Source organism: Barbus barbus, assembly GCF_936440315.1.
Source record: "Barbus barbus genome assembly, chromosome: 17".
NCBI classification, from domain to species: Eukaryota; Metazoa; Chordata; class Actinopteri; order Cypriniformes; family Cyprinidae; genus Barbus; species Barbus barbus.
The window spans coordinates 20,110,178-20,132,901 of record NC_136745.1 but is presented as its reverse complement, the minus strand read 5'-3'; the positions used below and the strand labels follow the sequence as shown (position 1 = coordinate 20,132,901).

At 40.1% G+C, this 22,724-nt stretch overlaps 1 protein-coding gene across 1 annotated transcript in view; it reads right to left on the bottom strand.

Moving 5' to 3' along the window:
• Positions 1–10,181: 10,181 nt before the first annotated feature.
• Positions 10,182–22,724, bottom strand: part of LOC306883750 (glycine receptor subunit alpha-4-like) — a 46,120-nt gene continuing 33,577 nt past the window's right edge. The window contains exons 6-9 of the mRNA XM_079439202.1: positions 21,151–21,288; positions 20,680–20,894; positions 19,081–19,230; positions 10,182–11,136 (exon numbers count right to left, since the gene is read on the bottom strand). Of these exons, the coding sequence (XP_079295328.1) occupies positions 10,843–11,136; positions 19,081–19,230; positions 20,680–20,894; positions 21,151–21,288 (797 nt within the window). The 3' untranslated portion in view covers positions 10,182–10,842. The remainder of the gene's footprint in view (positions 11,137–19,080; positions 19,231–20,679; positions 20,895–21,150; positions 21,289–22,724) is intronic.

Sequence of the window (22,724 nt, the reverse complement as noted above, 5' to 3'; positions counted from 1 at the left end):
ACACACTAGCAAAGTGGAAATGTAATACTGAGAGCTGGACCGAATGCTTGACAGATAACTGCCATATTGTATATTTATTTATTTACATTACAGAGATGTGTCTGGAAAGACAAATGTGAGCTCTTCCGGCGTTTTTTTTTTTTTCTTTAACTCAAGGTGGTTTAAATGAAACATTGCAGAGAGTTGTCGGGAATGCCTGTTTGGACAGGCACAGTTCTGCGGGTGGCAAGCAGTAAATAATTGGGTGTAGGAACTCCTTCATCTCGATCCTTCCCTCATGATACGGCACGTCGCTGGCCCCTGGACTGAAACGCCATCCTCCATGAGCCTGAGATGCTCTACCACAGTTGTAATAAAGAGAGATGATGTGATTTTTATGATGAAGGCCCCAGCAGAGACAAATGTTGTTGATGGTGATAATGACGGCACTGGGAGTTGAGGGTTGAGGTGGAGAAATGGTGCGTGAGCTCAATTCACTCGAGCCCCAGTTACATCTTTTTTCCTCTCCTCCTTTCTGTTCCTTTCCCCTCTCTGCACCACATTCCCACTTTCATCTATTTGCCACCCTTTTGGTTTGGTAACACCCTCCCCCACCCCTCGCCACTCCCATAGACTTATTACTTCCCTGTCCTTGGAAGGCAATGGTTACCATGGCAACAACTATTACGTACCACTTGTTTCCCCCTATTAGACTATCAAAATTTTTTGTTAAATAAAGTGACAAATGCAAATGTTGGTATGCTGATTGTATAGATCCTCAAAACTGACTCTAGTTTATGGAATACAGACATATGTACCATATCGTCTCCCTGCTTAGTACTAATCGTTATGTTTAGGTAATTTATGAGATGCAGCTACATTGTTCATTTTTATTTATTTATTTAATTATGAAAAGTTTAACAAATACTAGGGAAGTGCAGTAAACGGTATTATACTATATCAGTTATTGTTTCAGTACAATTTTATTTGTATCAGCCAACATTGAATTTTGAATTTTAAACATTTTGATTACCTTTGACATCATCTTTGCTTACCTAAAGTTAATCTAATAATTTATAACCTTAATAATAATTTAATAACCCTGTTAAATATAATCTTTAGCAAAGCTGAAAGAAATGAATATGCATTTGTCATACACATTATAATGCTTTAATGCCTAAATTCGCTTGTAGCATGTTAACACAATTGATTGTAGTTTTTAATGTTTTGTTTTTTATTCATTTAGACAACATATTATCGAATTACAATATGAAAATGTAATGCATCAGGGACCGGCATCATTTTAACATCAGTGCATGCGTAATAAATCCATATTTTAAAAACGTTGCAGAAATGTTGTTATAGTTGCCCTTATTTTTGAACCCTGATCACTCCCAGCGATGTAAATCTGAATATATTTACAGTGCTCTTTTATTAAAGTTATTTCATAGAATTGTCCAGTGAGAAACTGTGTTCTATTCACATTCAGGTATAAATAATATATAATATGTATTTACATGAACTGTTTGGCAGTTGTGGTAAATTACCCCTTACTGCATAGATTTGCACAGCATTTCAGTAAGAAAGTAGACAAATAATGTTCCACAATCACTGTAATGTGGCCTGGTGTTTTCATTATGTGTCTGAGATGCCTTATTAAATGGATAAAGTACATTATTTTAAAACCCATATAAAGCTTTCTATAGATGTTTCAGTTTGGTCTTGTTTTGTTTTTATTGGAAAAATTATATACTGACAATTGGAGGCTACTTAAGACATTTTATGTGGCTTCTAGAACATTTTTAAGCATCATATTTCGACGTTATCTACCTGCAACCGAAATGCAATGTTGTGAAATGTAGTAAAAACATTTTATGATTGCTGGGCACTTCCAGTCACAATAGGATTCTGAAATGTATTTCTGTTGAGGTGATAAAAACAGTATATCACAAACCGTGGTTTAAATCTCTGAACTGTCTCTGTTGTTGGTTTCTGCTTATTATCTAGAGCTTGTGTATTGATTATGTGCTGAAAAGCGAGGAAAGGGTTCTGTAAGATTCCCTCAACAATCTGAGTAAACAGTGTAGTGTCTGTCTGTTACTGAAGCAACAAGCAAAGACAAAGTAACAAACAGGCCTAACCTTAAGAAACATCACAAATGGTCATTAATATGCTGCAGGTGACATTCGGAGAAATCCAATGTGATATTTAGCAGAAGGACTTACCCCATTTTAATTGCTATGGAGAAAGTGACCTTTTTATTTATCACTAGCCTGTTCTCTGTGGAGCCAATGGGGCAGCGCAGAGGTTATTCCTCCTACAGACTTGTCTCTTCATTTTTAGCTTTCAGTAGACAGTGAAGACAAATTCACACTTTGAACTTGCAATATTACTTCAGACCCTGCAACAGGACATGATGTGACCCTATAGGACTTTTGGTTTTCTTATAGAGAACTTACAAGCATAAAAAATAAATAAATAAAGGTTTCAACAGGAAAACATTTACAGATTTTTTATTTCAAGAGCTCCTAAAAAAAAATCATATTTCCATCTTTTCTTCTTTATCATTTTCCTTTTAATATTCAAATATTTTTTTTCCAACTTTTTTTCAACAGATTTGACCTTGTTCTTGCTATGAAAATGGCGTCATAGCAAGGCTGAGATGCTGACATGTCATAAAACAACAAAATAAATAAATAAATCATATACTTTACCACAACACCACAAACTATGCAGCTTTAAAGTTTTATAGAGCTACAAGGTCAATCTGTGACATTCAAATCCTCCATTGGTCAAAATTCTTTTCACTCTACAAATTTGGGGTCAGACATCTTTGATCCATAGCATGTGCCTACATTCATAAGAATGAAAACAAAAGTGAATAGTGTAATGTGAATGGCTGATAGATATCAACGTTTCACCATACATTTTCTGCTTATCTGTTGGCTTTTGGTTTAAACGATGTATATGTGTGTGTGTGTACACACCTTTAGTACATAGATCTAAGAAAATGTTAGTCCTTTAAGGTATAAAGTGAGATTTGCAGTATGTGTGTGCGTGCCAGTTGTCATGGTGACAGACAGCTAGTGATGCCTGTGTGTGTGTTACAGGTAGGTCCTGGCTTCATTTTACCATTTGCCAATGCTAAAAACCGTAAAGCTGTTGCCCTTTAACCTGACAGCCTGTGAATCAGGAACACCCACCTCCCTCTCTCCACAGAAAGTCATTATTTCTCATCTCATACTGCTGACCTGCAGCACTGATTCAGTGTCAACATGGCGAAGGAATAGCACACAGGTTGTACTTTTCCAGCTGTCTCCAAGGTATTAAAGTGTGAAGGATGTCCAATGGGTGGGGAGAAAAAGCGAGGAGAAGAAATTGTCCCATTTACCCTGAATGCATATGAAGAGAGGTTTTCTAAGGGGGAGTGGAGGTAAAGGAAGAATTAAAGGAAATTTTCACCTCAAAATAAAGCAAACACAAATATCATTTTTTTTTCTCTTTATCCATAAAATAGCAGCTCATATAATTACTTAAATCTGTAAATATCCTAAAAAGGACAAATACAAAAGCACTATACAAGTAGTCCATCTGGTACATTTTCTGAAGCTTTGTGTAGGTTTGTGTGAGAAACAGAATGTGGTTTATGTGATTATTCACTGATAATATTCCAGCTTTCAAATCAAATATGACAGTATGGCGTCAATAACTTGTTGGACGTCAATAACTTCATACATCATTGGTCACATACCAAATGTTGCTGATGTTGTTTTTTGCTCTTTTTGGAGCTTGACAGCCTGTGGTCAAATTGAATTGTTGTTTTGCTTTTTCTAAAAATCTATGTGAGGATTCTTTAAAAACTTTTTTGTTTGTGTTCTGTGGAAATTACATGACAGTGAGTAAATAATAACAGAATTTTCATGTTTGGCTGAAGATATTGCCTCTCCTCTCTTCTCTAATTTTTTGAGAAGAACTTTTTGCCTGTTTCTCCAGCTGAACGAACCAAACAGTTAAAGAAAAAGGGGGGTTGCAAAAGGATCAATGGTCAGAGACAGTACTGCAAATGCTGTCATCTAACGCAAACCTGTAAAACGCCTGACTGGCAGAAAATGCATGCTTTCTTACTGGATATAGAAAGGAGTCAATGCACAAGTCAAAGCAATTAAAGAAATTGCCAGAGCCTCTTATTGCACCAACCAGTATACGATTTCCTATCATTTTGTGAGTTAGCTCACCTCAGGCAGCCCCGCTTGAAACCATTAACACAGGCAGAAAGAAAAGTTAGAGTGAAGTTAGAGATTATAGCAGAAGTGGCATTAAGAAAAGGAAATGGTGAAGGGGCAAGGAAAAGCAAAGAGTTGTTCACTTCTTCTGACCATTTCTTTCTGGCTCAGATCACTTAGCCACACTACTTAAAGGGTTACTACTTCACCCCAAAATGAAAATGTTGTCATTAATCACTTACCCCCATGTCGTTCCAAACCCGTAAATGCTTCATTCGTCTTTGGAACACAAAGTAAGATATTTTTGATACATTCTGAGAGCTCTCTGACCCTCCCATAGACAGCAATGTAATTAACACGATCAGCGTCCAGAAGCGTAGCAAGGAGATCAGTAAAATAATCCATGTGACATCAGGGGTTCAACTGTAATTTTACGAAGCTACAAGAATACTTTTCGTATGCAAAGAAAACAAAAATAACGACTTTATTCAACAATTCATCTCCTCTGCATCACCCTAGCGCCATTTTGGAGACTATCCACTGAACGCAAACAGCGTATGCTGTTCTGTGTCAGCTGCGCCATGCGGATACGCTGTTTATTCTTTGATTTGAATGAAAACAACCTTGACTCTATCTGCAGTTATGCCAGTTGGTTGCCACAAGTGACTGTTTTGGGAATGAGTGGGCAAATCATTCATTCAACCGATTCGTTTAAAAAAGCAAATTTATTCAGAAGCAAAACAAATGACCAATGAAATTAAAAACTTGTCTTACAAACATGCAGACATTAAATGATGTACTTTGGATTATTGTGGATTTTTGTGATGTTTTTATCAGCTGTTTGGACTCTCCTCTGACGGCACCCATTCACTGCACAAGATCCATTGGTGAGCAAGTCATGCAATGCTACATTTCTCAGACTCTCTTCTGATGGAAAACTCATCTTTGATGGCCTGAGGGTGAGTATATTTTTGGCAAAATTTCATTTTTGGGTGAACTATTTCTTTAATATCATGTTTATTGAACTGTCTCACTCATAATCATGCTGTTTTTATCATCACCACTTGCTGTGTGATTGTATATTTGTGAACAACAGCACTTGTGTGATATTGCTTAATCATTGCTGTTTTTGCAAATTTTCTGGACGGGCATCAGTCTTTTTCCAATTCTCGTCTTATCTGCTGCCCTCTAATTCTGACTGTGCCTGAATGAAACTCAGTGAAAGTGATGTAAAGCAAAACCTCAATCATGTGAGTAATTCTAGCTGAATGATTGAAAGGGTTGCTGCAGCAAAGAGCTTGGAGGGTGGTGCGATTGCGTAAGGCTGTCTGTTCCCCCTTCCCTCCTCCTCTTCATCCTCCTCCTTTCACTTTTAACAGGGCCCAGTGTGTTTTTAAAAAATCTATATTCTATATCAAATATTGTCTCAACGTGACCTCTGGGCTCCATCAATTACAGGGGCTTTTAAGGCACCCACCCTAGGGTTGGCTCTGACAGATGGGAAGCTGGGTAGGAGAAAAATACTTTCCTCTTTGTGTACTTGATCTTGGAGAACACCTGAAGCATACCTAGCTAGCCTCCAAAATGAGTTTTCATCTCCGTAATGGGCACGTTTCTTTCCCTGCAGACATGACTTGGCTCAAATAGTAAATGTGAGAGGAGGAAAGAAACAGGAGACATGAATCAACCCACTAAAATTGCTCATTTACAGAATATAATGACTATGATTGCTTTTATATGTTTGTTTAATATAAGTGATAATATGCAAGGTTAAACTTTGTGTATGTTGTAAAACCTGCTGCTTTAATGTAGATGTGGCATTCACTGAGAAACAGACCTTGAAAGGAGCCTTTATAAGGCTGTCAGGGGACATCTTAAGACAGAGCATCAGAGAAATAGGATCACTACACACTACACACAAAAGCAAAGAAAGCCAGTGACATGACCACATATGAAAGAAAGATACATTTCAATCCATTTTGACTAGCCTGCTCATATAGAACAATTCACTTCTTACACATACAAAAACTATTCATACAGTGCCTTGCAAAAGCATTCAGATACTTAAACAAATCTTTACAAATAATACACTTTATTTTAAATGCAAATGTTACATTTTTTATATTTTAAAATAAATGTGTTGTTTCTAAAAATGCAGTTTGAATAACAGTGACGATTTTGATATTTTTTACAGTCAGAGTTAGTATCTAAGTGTGCTTTATCTTGACACACTGCTTTGTTCAAGGTGATTAAGGTATGACTGATGCATTTTCAAATAGTGCCACAGTTTCTTACTTACTTATATTGATCTGCCACAAGTACTGTATTTATGTTGAAAGTGTTTGCGATCATTGTTCATTGTTGAACATTATCTCAGTATATTTATACATATTCTTTAAACGGCAGCATTTTTGCTTGCAGTATTTTTCTATTTCTTTTTTCTCCATTCTATGTAGGTCTATTGTTCCTTTTAAAACTTTTCTGGTACTGACCTCTGTAGCTCTTTCAAAGTAACTGCTAGTCTCTCTGAGGCATCTCTCTCTCTCAAGATTTTGGTTTGAAAACACTTTTTAAAAGTGGTTTGATATAGTCTTCACTTGCTGATAATTGGACAGAGACTGGGACATCTCAACGCTTGAATGTTCTTTTTTGTACCCTTTTTCTAATTTGTGAATTAATTGCATTACATCTATACGTTTCAAAGTTGTCTATCACATTCAATAATAGGTGTTATAGGGCAACTGCTTTTTGTCTGTTCAAATGTGTCTAATTCTTATATTAACATCAGAGAATTTCAGAATGCCTTTGTTTTTGGTTTGTGTAAAACCTGATGATAATTTTATCCAGCTGATTTGAGAAAGTTCTAAATCTTGTGCTTCAACAAAGCAAGAACAACTGACCATCTGTTTAAAGGTTCACAAGCTCAGTGCTCACATTTGATTTTTTGATTAGTGGCTGTTTAAATTCAATAACTTCTTGAACAAATGCACAGTTGAACCACCTAATATCTGATCTAGCTGAAAATGTGAATCAGAGAGTGCTTCCAACAATATTACTTTCCCCAAGGCTCTATTAACATTCTACTCAGACTTTGATTATTCCCTTGGGTTAGTGCAAGGACAGACCCAGGATAGGATCTGGACCTCCCATTCATCACACCAACAGCCTTGCCCACTTCCCATGTTATTGACTGCTTACATGAAGATAAACAATAAATGCAAAGATCTCAGTTGCTCTCCAGAGAATATGACTAATGTGTTTGTCTTGTGCTTTGTGGTGATTTGAACCAAATTCTTCAAGGAGAGAGTGAGATAAACAAAATATCAAATCTTTCATTTGTGGCCACACTTCATTCACAACAGCATATTTTGAATCAATAAATGTAGAGGAATATCGTTTCATTGATTTCTCTCAGGCATGTCCTTGAATGCATGTCTCTCTGTTTTTCTGTCTCTCTTTCTCTTTTATCTATCTCTCATTTCCTCTCTTGCACACACATATTCCGAGGTCTCGTTATCCGAAGTCTCAGGACACCTGCACAGATCAGATACGCATATTTGTAGAAGTAAATGTTGTGGGGATGTATAGCGTAATGATGTTAGCTTATGAATCCTTGGTGCTTATTGTGGGGAAGAGCTACGGAATAATCTCACAGGAGGTGTCTGTGTGATTTCCTCTGTGATTGAAATCCATTAGAGTTTCTGTATTTGTGATACAGGCAGCACAGGGGGGGAGATACACTGATCGAAGGGAGGGCAGGAGGAGTGTCGTTGTATGTTATAAATCAAAGTCCTATTTTGTGTTTGTCAGTCATGGGCTGCAGATTTAGAAAATCTTCTTAAATCCTACAAAGGCACAGTTTGCCCCCTAAAAACCAAAGCAAAGAACTCTATGTAACAAAAGGGTTACGACTGGAGGAAATGAAGAAAACCGAAGGGTTGCTGCATGGGAAAAATATCCTTGCTCTTTCTTTTTCTTTCTTTCTTTCTTTCTTTCTTTCTTTCTTTCTTTCTTTCTTTCTTTCTTTCTTTCTTTCTTTCTTTCTTTCTATACTTCATAGTCTGTGTGGACCTTCTCAGAGGCAGGAAATGCAGTATCCCACTGTGTTAACTCAAAAAGCCTCTCATGGAAAATGCACATCATGAGATACAATAGCCAATCTTTCTGACATTTGCCAATTGCCCCCAGATTTCCTCTTGGAAAAAAAATCTATTTAAGCTGTCAGCATGTGTGCAGGGCTTAAGCGAATATGTCAAGCCACCACATTCGCTCAAATTGAAAAAACTTAAACTATATAAGGCTAGCTGCCGTTTGAGTGGGGTGTTGGTTTGTATTTGAATGAAAAAAAAAAACATTCTCATCATGAGACTCACTTATTTTAAATGAGCAGAGGTCGAAATCTTGACAGCAGCACATTGTAGCTTGATAGGACTCCTACATCTTTGCCGTTAGTGCTGGATGGACTGGTTAGGAGGGTGGAATTTCAGCACATTTTTAAACTGAAGTCAAGTAGAATTCCACAATATGCATGATCCCACTGGCTATGCTTACATTCAACTGTATTTACTGACAGAAAAGACTCTTGAATTATCCTGTTCGTACAACATTTATCCATAAAATCTGCAAAGTTCCGAAAATTTAAATGAGAATTTTGTCATTTTAAATGCTAGATATCTAACATTTGAGAAAAGTTTTTATGTTGTATTTTATTCTTGCACATTTCAGTTCTTCTAAGTGACAAAATCAAACAGTTTTTTTTTTTTTATTATAATTTTTTTATGTATTTATTTAATTTTTTGGATTGGACAGATTAAGGGATTGGAAAGGACCATGAGCCAGCATTTGGATTGTATTTTGCTGCTATCTGAATAACCTTTAATTTGCTATGAAAAAGCGATAGATCGTTTGAACGAAAGTGAGAGTGAATGAAAGAGAAAACTATGTAGGACGAGAACTTTGTTCTGGCTATTGATTGGATGGAGGCAGATCTGATTATAAGGGTTTAAGTAGACAAAGTGAGCAGAGAAGTCTGACATTAGTCACAAAAGAGAAGTCTGTCGTTTAAACAGAAGATTGAGTTTTGACATTTTGTTTAAAATTAGCAAGTCAAAAAAGTTAATAAAAATGAAATGTACATGGATGAATCGTTCAGTGCATTTAGAAAACAGATGAATAAGATGAATGAAATAGGGTTGGCCTTCCATTTGATGTTGACTTTAATGAGCATAGTAATTATCATTCTGTTGGTTAGGTGTTTAGAAACCAGGGTAATCTGTTTACAAATGGGGCAGCATTAATCTGCATTTATCATTTCCTGCACAAAGCATTTTGTTTCGTTTTCCACTTGCTCGTCTGTACATATGCTCACTCACCCATGGGCCACTAGCATACAGAAGACTAGATTAGTTACTCCTCAGACAAAGGGCTGTGTGCAGAGTTTGACGGCCTTAATTCATTGTCATTAGCAAAGAACGCAGAGTCCTTTTCAAACTCATTAGCTGATAAAAAAACACCTTGTGATTCCCATTAAAATCCTCATTCGTCCTTCTTCAGCACGAAGGCTTTTCTCCTTCACCCTGCATCTCTGCACATCCTCCAACGGCTCTCCGGACAGGAAAATAAACGACGGCTTTTATGTTTGACTGAGGGACACATTTGGGGCTAGCAATAATAAAGAATGGCTGTGATGTGTGATACATGGCTCTGTTTGTTGACAATTAAAGCCTAGTGCTGCCACAGTGACAGAGCGTCACAAATCAGTCGTTTCTTCCGGGCATTAGTTTAAGCGATTTAACACATTTTGGAATGATTTGGATTTTTGCATTTTCTGAAAGGAATGATCCTTGTTAATGAAAAACAACAGAAAAATCACTCTGAATAGAGTTCATAATAAGTTAATCCTTAAATAAATCCAGATTTAATACTTTTTTGTGCTTTTGTGTAACATTTTGCACCACGGTACAAAACAACTCAGACATCCTGGTAGAATATCCATTTATTCAAATGACAAAGAAATACACATTTGTGCTGTCTGCAGTCTGAACAACTCTGCATATATACACTTTATACAGTCATATATATTTATAATCTCATTATTTAGTAAAACAGTACACCGTTGCCCTGTAACTGTTCCCATGAATAATAAATCCCAATCCTCCCCTTCACAGCCCATTAGTTTGGCATTTTAGGATGTAAAAAACACATTTGTTTTGAGGTTTTCAAAAACATTCATTCAAGGATGCGCCTTGTGGTAAAATTCAAGTCAATATTTTCTATCTAACCGAGAATCTTTCAGCCAATAACTCAAATGGAGCCTACAAAGTTGCACAGTTGCAATTGCACTGGCTATTAGTGCAATCCACTCGAATGAAGATGTGAAAGAGAGGAGAGCCAGGTCCCCAACAGCAGCATTTGCATCTACGATTTGCATTTGCATTTGCATCCCTTCGCTCTGAGTGGGCACTTTAAAATGTTTTTGAAATCCAGAAGTCACACCTGAGCACATGATTTTAGCACTGACGGCATTTCTGGGGTAAATATGCCTTCTAGTGTGAGTATGACAGGCGGTTTTGTTTCAAATGAAGAGATATAAGAAAATAAAAGAAGCAGTAAGATGAACAAGTGGCGTAACCAGGAGTGATTACAGGTTGGCGTGGATGTCCTCGTGTCGCAGCACTTTGTAGGTGATCCAATAGAAGATGTTGAATATGAGGAAGCTGAGCGGAAACACGGCTCTGGATATGGTGTCGATTCGCTTGGCTCGGTCCACAAAACGCTTCCTGACGGCCTCTCCGTCATACAGCACTTGCACTGGGGGTGGTGGGGCGAATACGGTGGACCCCTCCACAGTTGTCCCGTCTTTTGCTTGTAAGCAATGGCCCAGTCCGTACCCACGAAAATAAAAGCCACGGCTCTCCCGAACAAGCTCCTCCTCCTTTAACAGAAGAAAAGCATTTTTAGAAGCAAGCAACAAAGAAAATTTTATAAATACTCATCTCACCGCACAATAAAAACTGCAGGGCACTTTCAAATAAAAGCACTAAAGCATTCCAATTGTTGGTGGGCTATACTTTACTTGTTTTAGAAAGCACATACTGGTTTAGTTGTTAGGGTGTAAAGGTGTTTTTTGTTAGGGTGTAAAAAATGTTAAGTTTTTTTCTTTCTTTTTAATCTTTATTTAGTTATTCCACAATTCCACCATGACCCTGATCCTTGGAATTAAATTGTATGTTTTTACAATTACTTGTGTTGTGAGGAAGAGTCATTGAAGTGAAAGAATTCTGCCTTTTTCTCTCTTTCTCTCTTGCCATATTATGTTCAAAGTAAGTTGTACATCTAGGGGCGACAGAATGTGATGCGTTCTTGCATTTAATAAGGGTAGACAGAGCTCAACATATTATATATATATATATATATATATATATATATATATATACATATACATATACATACATACATACATACTGTATAAATACACACACACACACATATGATCATCACTTTTGGTGAATTGGTGAAGATGGACAAGAATGATTATATTGTTTGCATGGTTTCCTTACAAAAAAACCCACAAAAAACCAGAAGTCTTTTCCCCTTACTTTTCCCCTTACTTTAACACTTTGGCCTAGTTCTTTGCCTCTAATGCCATATAAATTAGTCATTTGGATCAGTTTATCTGTCAATCTTTGACAAATTACCCCTTTCCTCGAGAGGATAAGAAGATTAAGTTCTCGTTTAGTTCTTCATTAAATCCTCTGCTTGCACCTAAAAACAATCCAGTCAATCACATGCCTAGGAATAATGATGTGCTTGGTTTAAGATAAAGACACCCTTTAAAGTGAGTGAATGTCACCTGTGAACACAGTTTAGGTCAATGCTTACCTTATTATTCATGGCCAGGCCGTATCCAGACTCAGAGTCTGAGTTTAGCATGTAAAAAGAACTCTGCTGCACAAACGATTAATTATAAAACAAGTCAGTTCCATTTGTATGAGGACTAAGGGCTACAGGGGTCACTCAACAAAATCTAAAGGAATCTAAAGTCTAAAGGAAAGAAACATTCTGGGTGGAGGTATGAATACTTTACTATAAGCACATACTGCTCTGGGTGTGTGTTCACGGTGTGTGTGTGTTCACTGCTGTGTGTGTGTGCACTTTGGATGGGTTAAATCCGTGTATGGGTAACCATACTTGGCCACATGTCACGTCACTTCACTTCACTACTTGAGGAATACTCATTGGTGCATTTGCTAAATATACACTAAGAAAATGATTGTAATTTTAATGGTAAATGTCTATAAAAATGCTACAGTAAAAGTGCATAATTGATTAACAGTACTATACGTTCCCTCACTATACAGTGAAAAAAACTAATCTAAGTAATAATATCAAGTGAAATACTGTTAAATTTACAATTTCTGAAAAAGAACAAGTCATCTCAGAATTTACAGTGAACTCTATGAATTGATAATTCTGTGTGTAACACTTTACATTTGATAGTTTCCCTTTGATTTTTTTTATTATATCAGTTATGCACATTATCTGAGTGTTAATGTCCTTGTTTCTTTATCCAGGGGATCCAGAGGGAACAGCGGAGCGTGGAGACGGTGGAACAAAGGAGCAACTGGTAGGTAGACAAAAGGTAAATGGGTCAGGTTAGTCAACATAGAATGTTTGAGACCAGACAGTGAACGGGAGGAGTGCAGGGATATAGTGCTGCTGATTAGTGCTGGCAGGTGGCGGTGATCAGAAATCAGGGGATTGGGATCTGGTGAGAGTCGTTAGTGGAGACTGCGGTGATGCGACTCTCTGATAGTACCCCCTCCTCCAGGGGCGGCTCCTGACGCCCTATTACAGCGACGGGGTCGGCCACGGCCTCTGGGTACAGGACGGTCAGGGTGGTTCTGGTGAAACTCGGCCAGGAGAGCGGGATCCAGCACATCGTCCCGGGCCATCCAGGATCTTTCCTCCGGACCATATCCCTCCCAGTCAATAAGATATTCCAGGCGGCCACCCCGTCGCCGAGAGTCCAAGATGTCCTGCACCCTGTAGACTAGGGGCTCCTCGATGATCTCGGGAGGATGAGGTACTGCAGGCTCGTCAGGTTCTGTGACAGAGGGAGAGACAGGCTTGAGGAGGGAGACATGGAATGCTGAATGGATACAATACCGTGTAGGGAGTTGGAAACGGAAGGTGACCTCATTGATCTGCCTCTCGATGGTAAAGGGACCGATATAGCGGGGACTCAGCTTCTGGCAGGGCAGGCGGAGATGCAGATACCGGGTGGAGAGCCAGACCTTATCTCCAGGATGATAGACAGGGGTGGCAGACCGACGGGCATCTGCATAGGTCTTGTGTCTCCACACTGCCTGCAGGAGTTGGACATGAGCTGAGTCCCAAACTCTCTCGCTCGCTCGGAACCAGTGGTCGACAGCTGGAATGTTGGAGGGCTCTTCTGTCCAGGGAAACAGAGGGGGTTGGTAGCCGAGTATGCACTGGAAAGGGGTGAGGCCGGTGGTGGTTTGTTTGAGGGAATTTTGTACATACTCGGCCCACAGGAGGAAGCGGTTCCAGCTGTGCTGGTTGTCATGACAGTAGGTTGTCATGACAGGGAGATATCTCCCAATCTCCTGAATCTTCTGCTCAGTCTGGCTGTTAGTTTGGGGGTGTTTGAAGAATGCCTTCCAGACACAGGAGACAAACTGTGGCCCACGGTCGGAGACATCTTCCGGGATGACGAAGGTGCAGAAGAGATTACGGAAGAGGGCCTCTGCTGTTTCGAGGGCTGTGGGTAAAGCCCAGAGGGGAATTAAATTGCAGGCTTTGGAGAATCTGTCAACTGCAACGAGTATGCAGGTATAACCTTCTGACTTGGGGAGATCTGTGACGAAGTCGACTCCGACGTGGGACCAGGGGCGACGTGGAATGGGTAATGGGACTAATTTTCTGGCGGGCAAGTGATGTGGAGTCTTGGAGATGGCACAGACTGAGCATCCACAAATGTACTGGGAGACATCCCGGGCCACCAGTACCGAGCTTGGAGGAGGGAGAAAGTACACTGGCTGCCTGGGCGTCCAGAGCCTGGGGAAGCATGCAGGAATCCCAGAAGGGAAGTCCTCAAGGAGGTGGGCACGTAGATTTTGCCCTCTGGGCCTCCCAGCGGAGCGGGTTCGGTGATGGAGGTGATGCGGATCTGTTCATCCAGGGCCCACTGGATGGGGCTCACAAGGACTGCTGGAGTATGGGTTCAGGTGTGAAGGGTTCGTTGGGGGCATGGATATGTGAGAGAGAATCTGCCTTGACATTCTTATCTCCGGGTCGATACATGGAAAACTGGATCCGGGTGAAGAAGAGGGCCCAGCAAGACGGCCGGGGGTTTAACCTCTTAGTGATGACCATAAAGGGGTGTTGAGCTGCCTCCAGCCAGTGTCTCCATTCCTCCAGCGCCAGTTTAATGGCGAGCAGCTCCCGATTTCCAATCTCGTAGTTCCGCTCCGCTGGGGAAAGCTTCCTGGAGAAGTAAGCGCAAGGGTGGAGTCGGGGAGGTTCTCCGTGGTATTGAGACAGCACTGCTCCCACACTGGTGGTGGAGGCATCCATTTCCACTATGAATGGGAGTTGGGGTTCGGGATGTGAGAGGATGGGAGCAGTGCAGAAGGCCTCCTGGAGCTTCTTGTAGGCGGCTCGAGCTTCGGAGTTCCAGGACAGAGACTTGGGTTTCTGACGGAGCATGAAAGTGAGGGGGGCTGAGAGGTGACTGAAGTTCAGAATGAACCTCCGGTAGAAATTTGTGAAGCCGAGGAATCGTTGAAGTTCCTTTACTGACTGAGGCGTAGGACCTGTGTCACGTGATGGCGATGTTCGGCCAGGTTACGGGAGTAGATCAGGATATTGTCGATGTACACGATGACAAACCGGTGGAGGAACTCCCAGAACACCTTGTTCATAACCCCTGGAAGACGGATGGAGAGTTGGAAAGGCCATACGGCATGACCCAATATTCATAGTGGCCTGAGGGGGTAATGAATTTCCGTCTTCCACTAGTCCCCTTCTTGCCCACAAAGAAGCAGCTTGAGGCTGCCGGAGAGGTGGAAGGGGGCGAATGAACTGTTGTTGGAGAGCCTCCTTGATGTAATCCTCCATCGGCTTGCACTCCAGGATGGACAGGGGGTATACTCGACCCTTGGGGAGTATAGCTCCAGGCAGCAGGTTGATGGCACAATCCCATGGCCGGGGCTTTCCACTAGGGTGGAATGAACTTGGAGCTTCAGGTTACTAACCAGGGGTACAGGGATGTTGGAAAGACAGTTTTGGATGCAGGTTTTACTCCATCGGAGGATCTCGCTGGTATCCCATCTAACTTTGGGGGAATGTTGAGAAAGCCAGGGGCGTCCCAGGATGATATCGACGGTGGGTCCCTCCAGTACTAGAAAGGAAATCCTCTTCTGGTGAAGACAGCCTACTTGCAGAGTGATCGGCGGAGACCGGAACTTGATGTGCCCACGCCCGAGCGGTTTTCCCTGTATGGTCTCGATCTTCTGCTCGGCGAGGTAAATCAAGCGGTTTTAAGAGGGCTTGTGAGATGAAATTGCCTGAGGATCCCGAGTCCACGAGGGCGGGTACTGAAATGATATGACGTGGGGTGAGCAGTTGTACCGTTAGCAGTGGTAGGGTAGAGATAGCAGGCTCCAATTGGAGGGTACTCACCGCAGGGCATGGGGGGCGAGAGGGGCACACCCGAATGAAGTGCCCCGGAACTCCGCAGTAGAGGCACAGCCCCGTGGCGAGACGTCGAGCACACTCAGTGCGTGAGAGGCGATTAGTATCCATTTGCATAGGTTCTGGTACCGGAGGACAGGCAGCTGGTGAGGATGGAGAATGAGCGGTTATGTCCGGCTGACAAGCCGTGAGACGTTGGGAGATCTTATCGGTCTTCTGCATAAAGCTCTCCAGACCGACAGTGTCATCATAGATCGCCATCTGAGCTCTGATCTGTGGATTCAAGCCCTGATGGTAAGTAGTGAGTAGCGCTGCCTCGTTCCATCCACATGAGGCCGCCAGAGTCCGGAACTGCAGAGTATAGTCACTGGCCGAAGAATCTCCCTGGCGGAGGCAGATGAGTTGGTCGGCAATGGAGAGCGAGCCGGTAGTTAGGCCGAAGACCTCCTTTAAGTGGGAAGAGTAAGCATCGAAAGAGTTAATTATAGTGGTCTGTGAGTTCCAGATGGCTCGTGCCCAGAGCAATGCCCATCCAGTTAGCAGGGAGATCGGGAAGGCAACTTTAGCCCGTTCGCTGGAAAATTTATGGAATTGCATCTCTATGTAGAGTGAAACTTGGAGTAAAAAACCACTACATTCAACCGCCTCACCCGAATAGTTTGCAGGGATGGCCATGGGACTAGCAGAGGCAGACTGAGGGTGTGTGACCGGAGAGAGAGCTGTTCGAAGAGTGCTGACCAGCTCTTCGAGGGGACTCTGACTGCGGTGACTCTCTGACACATAGTACATAGTATATATCATAGTATATTAATAGAGGCTACAGTCTATAAATTTAACTTAAATCAATAAAACCTACAATGTTTCTACTGTATATTTTACAATGTATTTCTGGCAACTGCAGCTGCAAGGTTTTTTTTTAACCATAAAGTTTACACATTTGTTTTTATTTGCTTCAGTATGGCCATATTTGCTCAGGAGTATGGGACAAGCATTTGTAATTCATATGTGCTTGAAGTAAATGTATAATCCAAGCTGTTTTTATGTTAACACTGTATGCATTTAACGGGTATAAAGGAAGTGTGTGGACAATAATGCCCCATTTTAGACCTGGCATTGACATTCATTTCTATATCCAATCACAAGTGATCACAGGAGATGCATTACTTTCAGGAATAAATGACCATTGTAAGCGATCACTTATACCAGCTGTGAACTGGGCCAGTAGGACGGAGGGAGTTCTGGGTTTGGAGGACTCGGTGTTTGCCCGTGGGCAACTAAGATGGGGACACAGATGGTATTTTTACCCTGGCACAGGTGTTGCAATGCTGGTTGAATTTGCTGGCACTGTTGCCAGGGAGCTTGTTCACTCTCCATAGTGAGTCGAAGCTTCCTTGCTGCATTGCTCGATCCTTCATGAGGAAAAATGACAGTGACCATGGTGCATTGTGAAATGTTCCTGTTATATAACAGTTTGGAACATCTGTCTCGTTCTTTCTCTAAATTAACTTCTGGGGATCAATAGAACACATCCATCCATCTATCAAGCTGTCATTCTTATGTATCTTGCACAGTTCAGTGCATTTTCAAACATCAAATAGTGCATAACATGGCGGAGCAGACTTATTTTCATTAATATTGGCAACTGTGTAAATACTTCAACAAGAATTTAAGAGACAACAGCTATCAAGCCGCTGCTCTCCAGCACCATCCAAGTTGCTAGGCAACACTACTTGTGAGTGTATACTTCTTTGCAGGTTTCTGAGGGACACTCCAGTAAAGTGCACACTCAAGCTAAATCCGACCATTATCTTTCAGACTCCTCAGCAAAACTTGATAAAGTTTTTAGACAAGTGGATAATGGTCATGCTGATGTATAAGACACATATATTAATCAGCAGATTGTTGAGATCCACTTTTAGTTAGATTATTTTTGGTAGATTCTGTAATTGTATTTTTTATTCAAATATTTGTATTTTTTTATGTTTAGCTTTTAGACAGTTTGCAGGTTAAAATTAGCATCTTTGCATTCCCTTTAAAGTGCACCTATGGGTTTAGACTGCTGGATGGATGTCTTTTGCCATTGCGCCACATTTATTTATTTATTTTTTTGTGATGTTTTGTTTTAGGATGTGCCGAGTTAAAAGTAGTTTTAACATCTTAAAAACAAACCTTGAGATAAAATGATTAAATATTTTTAGGCAGCCCACAACTGTTCAGCCCAATCCTGAAAATATGTTGCTTTGTGCATCCCTGAACCGTGCACGATCCTCTCAGCACCCATCTGTTTGTGTTTTCTTGAGCAGGAACATGTGGCCTAATTTGTCTATAGTGTTATTAAGGCAGGATAAAGCCAAGGATTTGTTGTATTGATTAATTCTGGCCAGTAGTTGGTCCATCAACCTAACAGCTCTCTCAGCCAGTGACCCGTGCATCGATACCACCCAGATTGATCATTCAGACCAGAGACTTAGCGGGAGAGAATAGGACGAAGAGTAATGGCCGTCTCGATCTCCAAAGCAGGAGGGGGAGGTAACTTTTTCATTCTTAAAGGGAATTATTCTCATTTTTCTCTCATTATTGATTCAGATCCAATGAACACACTCGTAAATCTCTAGCACTGTGAGCTTGGACAGCAAACACTGTCGAACAAGCCCAGAAAGTGCCTTAGCTGTTTTAGCCAGTATAGTTTTAAATGTGATAGTCGGTCTTTGATCTTTGTTATAGTCCAAAATTTCAGGATTTATAGAAATTACATTTAAAATCTGTTAACATTTAATGTGTTCACAGTGATTTTACTCTCCAAAGCCCTGAGGGTATTTTCTAAGCTTTTCGTTTAGAAGCCTCTTTAGAATTTCAGTCAGTGTCTGTGATCTCGGATCAGGAAGCAGGTTGTTGGCCTTTGGAAATTGGCTGTGGCAAGGCTTTACAAGGTGGCACAAACAGTGAGCTCAGCACAGGGGACTGTTCACTATGGAAACAGGCTGATCTGAATTCCCCCACACGAGATGTGACAGCCAGCTGTAGCCTAGTGTGGCCGTTGCCAGTGTTTGGATATGTGGCTGAGCACAATGAGAAGAAATGCGAGTCAAAGTGTAATCCAGGTTGACTGGACAGCCTGTATTTGTTTGCGTGTATGTGTGTGTGCGTTTGTCGCACTTACTATTCTCTGCCTTCGCTGCTTCTTGCGCAGCCTGATGAACTCCTTGTGTTGCCTTGAGACGAAGTTGACTGCTGCGTACTCCAGCAATGCAGCAAACACAAACAACAGACAAACGGCCATCCAGATGTCAATGGCCTTCACGTAGGACACCTGGGAGTCACAAGGTCAAACCAATATATATAGCTAATCAATAAAGGCAATGCTAGGAATAATGAGACGGGGTTGACTCTGGATTTTTATTTTATATCAGTTGATATCTTCACAGAAAACAGCACATTTTAGAAAGCCTTTAGATCTAAACATCTGAAGCAGGCATTATTTTAATTGTGAATGAATATTTCAAATTACATACTTTTATAAGCAAGCATATGATAAATTAAAAAAAAATAAAACACTTCCGAAAACAGCTTAAAACGGGGTGTGTCCAATTTTACAATTATTAATTTATGTTTATGTTAAATTTACTTTACATTTAATTATGCTTAATGTCTTGTTGTTGTTGTTTTTCACCCAATGAGTCATCCAGGCTAAGACATGCAAATAACTTTATGTCTGTCGTCGATCATCGAGCTCTGCGCGTAATTTGATGCGAACGCGTGCACGTTGACTGCGTCTGACATGAGTGGTTTTGGTTTTTCTGAGGTGAACAATTATGATATTACACAGCGCCTGAAAGTAGTAGCCTATGATATAGCTGGGGACTACTTTCAAGCACTGCGTCATATCATTGCGCCTGCTGCACCCATGGTACCTTCCTTGATTATTACACCAGAATGAGAGTATAGTTCCTACCCATATCAGCCTAGAAAATCGCAACTTTTCATGTTGCTCTTTGGTCATTTATGATGACCAAATGCTAATGGTCTAATACGATTCAATGGTCTATGCTAAGCTAAGCTAAAAGTGCTACCGCCAGACCCGGAGATCGGCTGAATGGATACAAAAACTGTAAAACTCAACTGATTAACTCTTGGGGAGTTGTAAAATGAGCCTATTTCCAAAAAAAGTGGAGTGTTCCTTTAAGCTACTTTGCATTGAAAACATCCCCCAAAACCATAATTGTAATCCGTCAAGTTTCAAGGATCTACATATCTTAATTTAGAGGAATAGGCCCTAGTTTACCCAAAAATAAAAATTCTGTCTTTATTAACCGAAATTGTATATCTTTCTGTCTTCAAACATTTCACAAATGTGAAATTTGATAGAGTTAGGGCTGTCAAGCTCTAAAATTATTCAGCTGTACAAAACCAATGATTTGGTCAAGAACCAGACTGACCTGGATCTCAAGTTCAAAACACTCACTGATCTGATCTGATCTGGTAGTAGTCAGGAAATACAGAAAGAACTGCATTTCTTTCGTATGCGTCTTCTTTAAGTGTTATTATAACACTATAAAAAATGCAACACTGCTATAACTTTTTATGGAAATGTTAAGGAATTGGAATTGTTAAGAGGAATCGGTATTACGCTTGGAACATAATTCATAAAACAAGGTTTTTTTGGGGGTACTTTCATCCTTTTTCTATTTTAACTGCAGTTTCTGAAGTGTTTGTGTTTTTTTTTTTCCTCACAGGAACTGAGTCATTTTGGTTATGTTACCTTGGGTAGAGAGGCTCTTGAACCGGAGCTCTGGGTGGTCATGGTGAGCACAGTGGTGATACCCAAGCCCACCCGAGCAGGGGCAGCATCCATGTTGATCCAGAAAGACACCCAAGACAGGATGACAATCAGCAGACTGGGGATGTACATCTGAATGAGATAGTAGCCCATCTGTCTCTCTAAGTGAAACTTCACCTCAATGCAGGTGAATTTACCTAGGAGATCACAAAGAGTTTCATAACAGGTAAGTAATTATGTTTAGCAACTTTGAATGCATTAATGCATACCTCTGGTTGGTAATTATTTCTGGAGTAATAATTGTATTGCAGGTTTAAGTATTGGTGACACCATTTAAATGCATTTGAAAATTCATCAGAGGACCATGAAATCAATTCTGTATACCACAATGTATATGATTTTTTTTTTATAGATATAATTTGATGTGCACGAAGGTCATAGTGAAACTTGTACCTGTGTTATAGTGCTTAGTGCAGTAGCCAAGATCTTTTTCCTCCTTTAGTAGAAATTGTGGAAGAGTCAAGTCATCCGCCACCTGCACAGGGCTATCAGAAAGCCACTCGAAGATCAGATCATTCATGGTGTAGCCAACTGTGAAAAAGGAGAGAGAATGAGATAGAAAAATGCACATCTGTGCAAAAGAGTGTGAATTGGACCTGTCATGCTTCTTCTCTCATCCCATACTTTGTACACTGTGTAAAAGATCATCTGCCAGACAACAAACCAAAGCAGTGGATGGATAGATTGTAGGTCTGGTACAGATCTTTGGATAAAGATGTCATGCTCTGGATTACTCTATAGACACTCAGTGTACGGTAGTCTAGAAATGATGTATAGTATGAACAGCGTGAAGTATTTAAGCAAATTAATTGAAAACCTCTCTCTTATATCATTATTTTTGGTTCATTCATGCTACTTGCCACAATTTCTTCACATCCCCCACATCATTCCTAACAGCTCTGTAGTACACGGTGAGATTAGGGGCCTATTAAAAATGCATGAGGCATGCAATAACAGTGTAGAATACTTGACAAATCTGAATAATATTGATGTCTATCAGAGACCCTCAGGGATTTACAAAGCCATCTATTATTCACAAACCTCCCGTCCCCCCTTCGTCTTCAAAACAACAAACCCATGAAAAAAGGATGAAGACTGAAAGTCCTTGAATATCACGGTGTCTTTGAAAAGTTTGGTGTGGTTCCAAACATTGTATTCAAACTAGTACTAGGAATATGAATGTTTTCCGAGAAGAGGAACCTTTTTTTTCTGCTGTTTCAAATGTCAATACTTATCAAAAAGGCATTATATGCAGTAATATTCCCATAATGTTTGTCTTTTAGAACTCACTTGTTGCAAGCTGTCTAAGTGGAAATGAAGGCTCATATCACCAAGGCTACATTTATCTGATTAAAAATGTAGTAAAAACATTAATGTTGTGATATATAATTGCAATTTAAAATAACTGTTTTCTGTTTTAATATATTTTTAAAATGTAATTTATCCTTGTGGTGTCAAGGCTGAATTTTCAGTAGCCATTACTCTAGTCTTCAGTGTCACATGATCCTTCAGAAATCATTCTAATATTTGTGGAAACTATGATAACGTTTTTTTCAGGATCTTTTTAAGGAAAGAGCATGTATTTCAAAGGACAGCATGTATTTGAAATATAAATCTTTTGTAATATTAAAAATGTATTCACTGTCACTTTTGATAAATGCAGTGCCTACTTAAAGTATCTGTTTCTTAAAAAACAAAACAAAACAAATAAAAAAAACAAACATTACTGACTCAAAAAATTTGAATGGTATGTATATTTCAGATAGACTTTGTATTGCTTTCCAGTGTTACTTTGGGTCCAAAAAATATTTTATTGGTCTGTGCTGAGCGTTTGATTTGTATGTTCCTTATAATCCACAAAAGCATCTGTTCTCTAAATCTGTGTCAGTAATACAAAATAAAACATTCATTTTTGAAGCCCTATTGCTAAAGGCTCACGTAGCCTGTTTTTACAATATTACATTTGT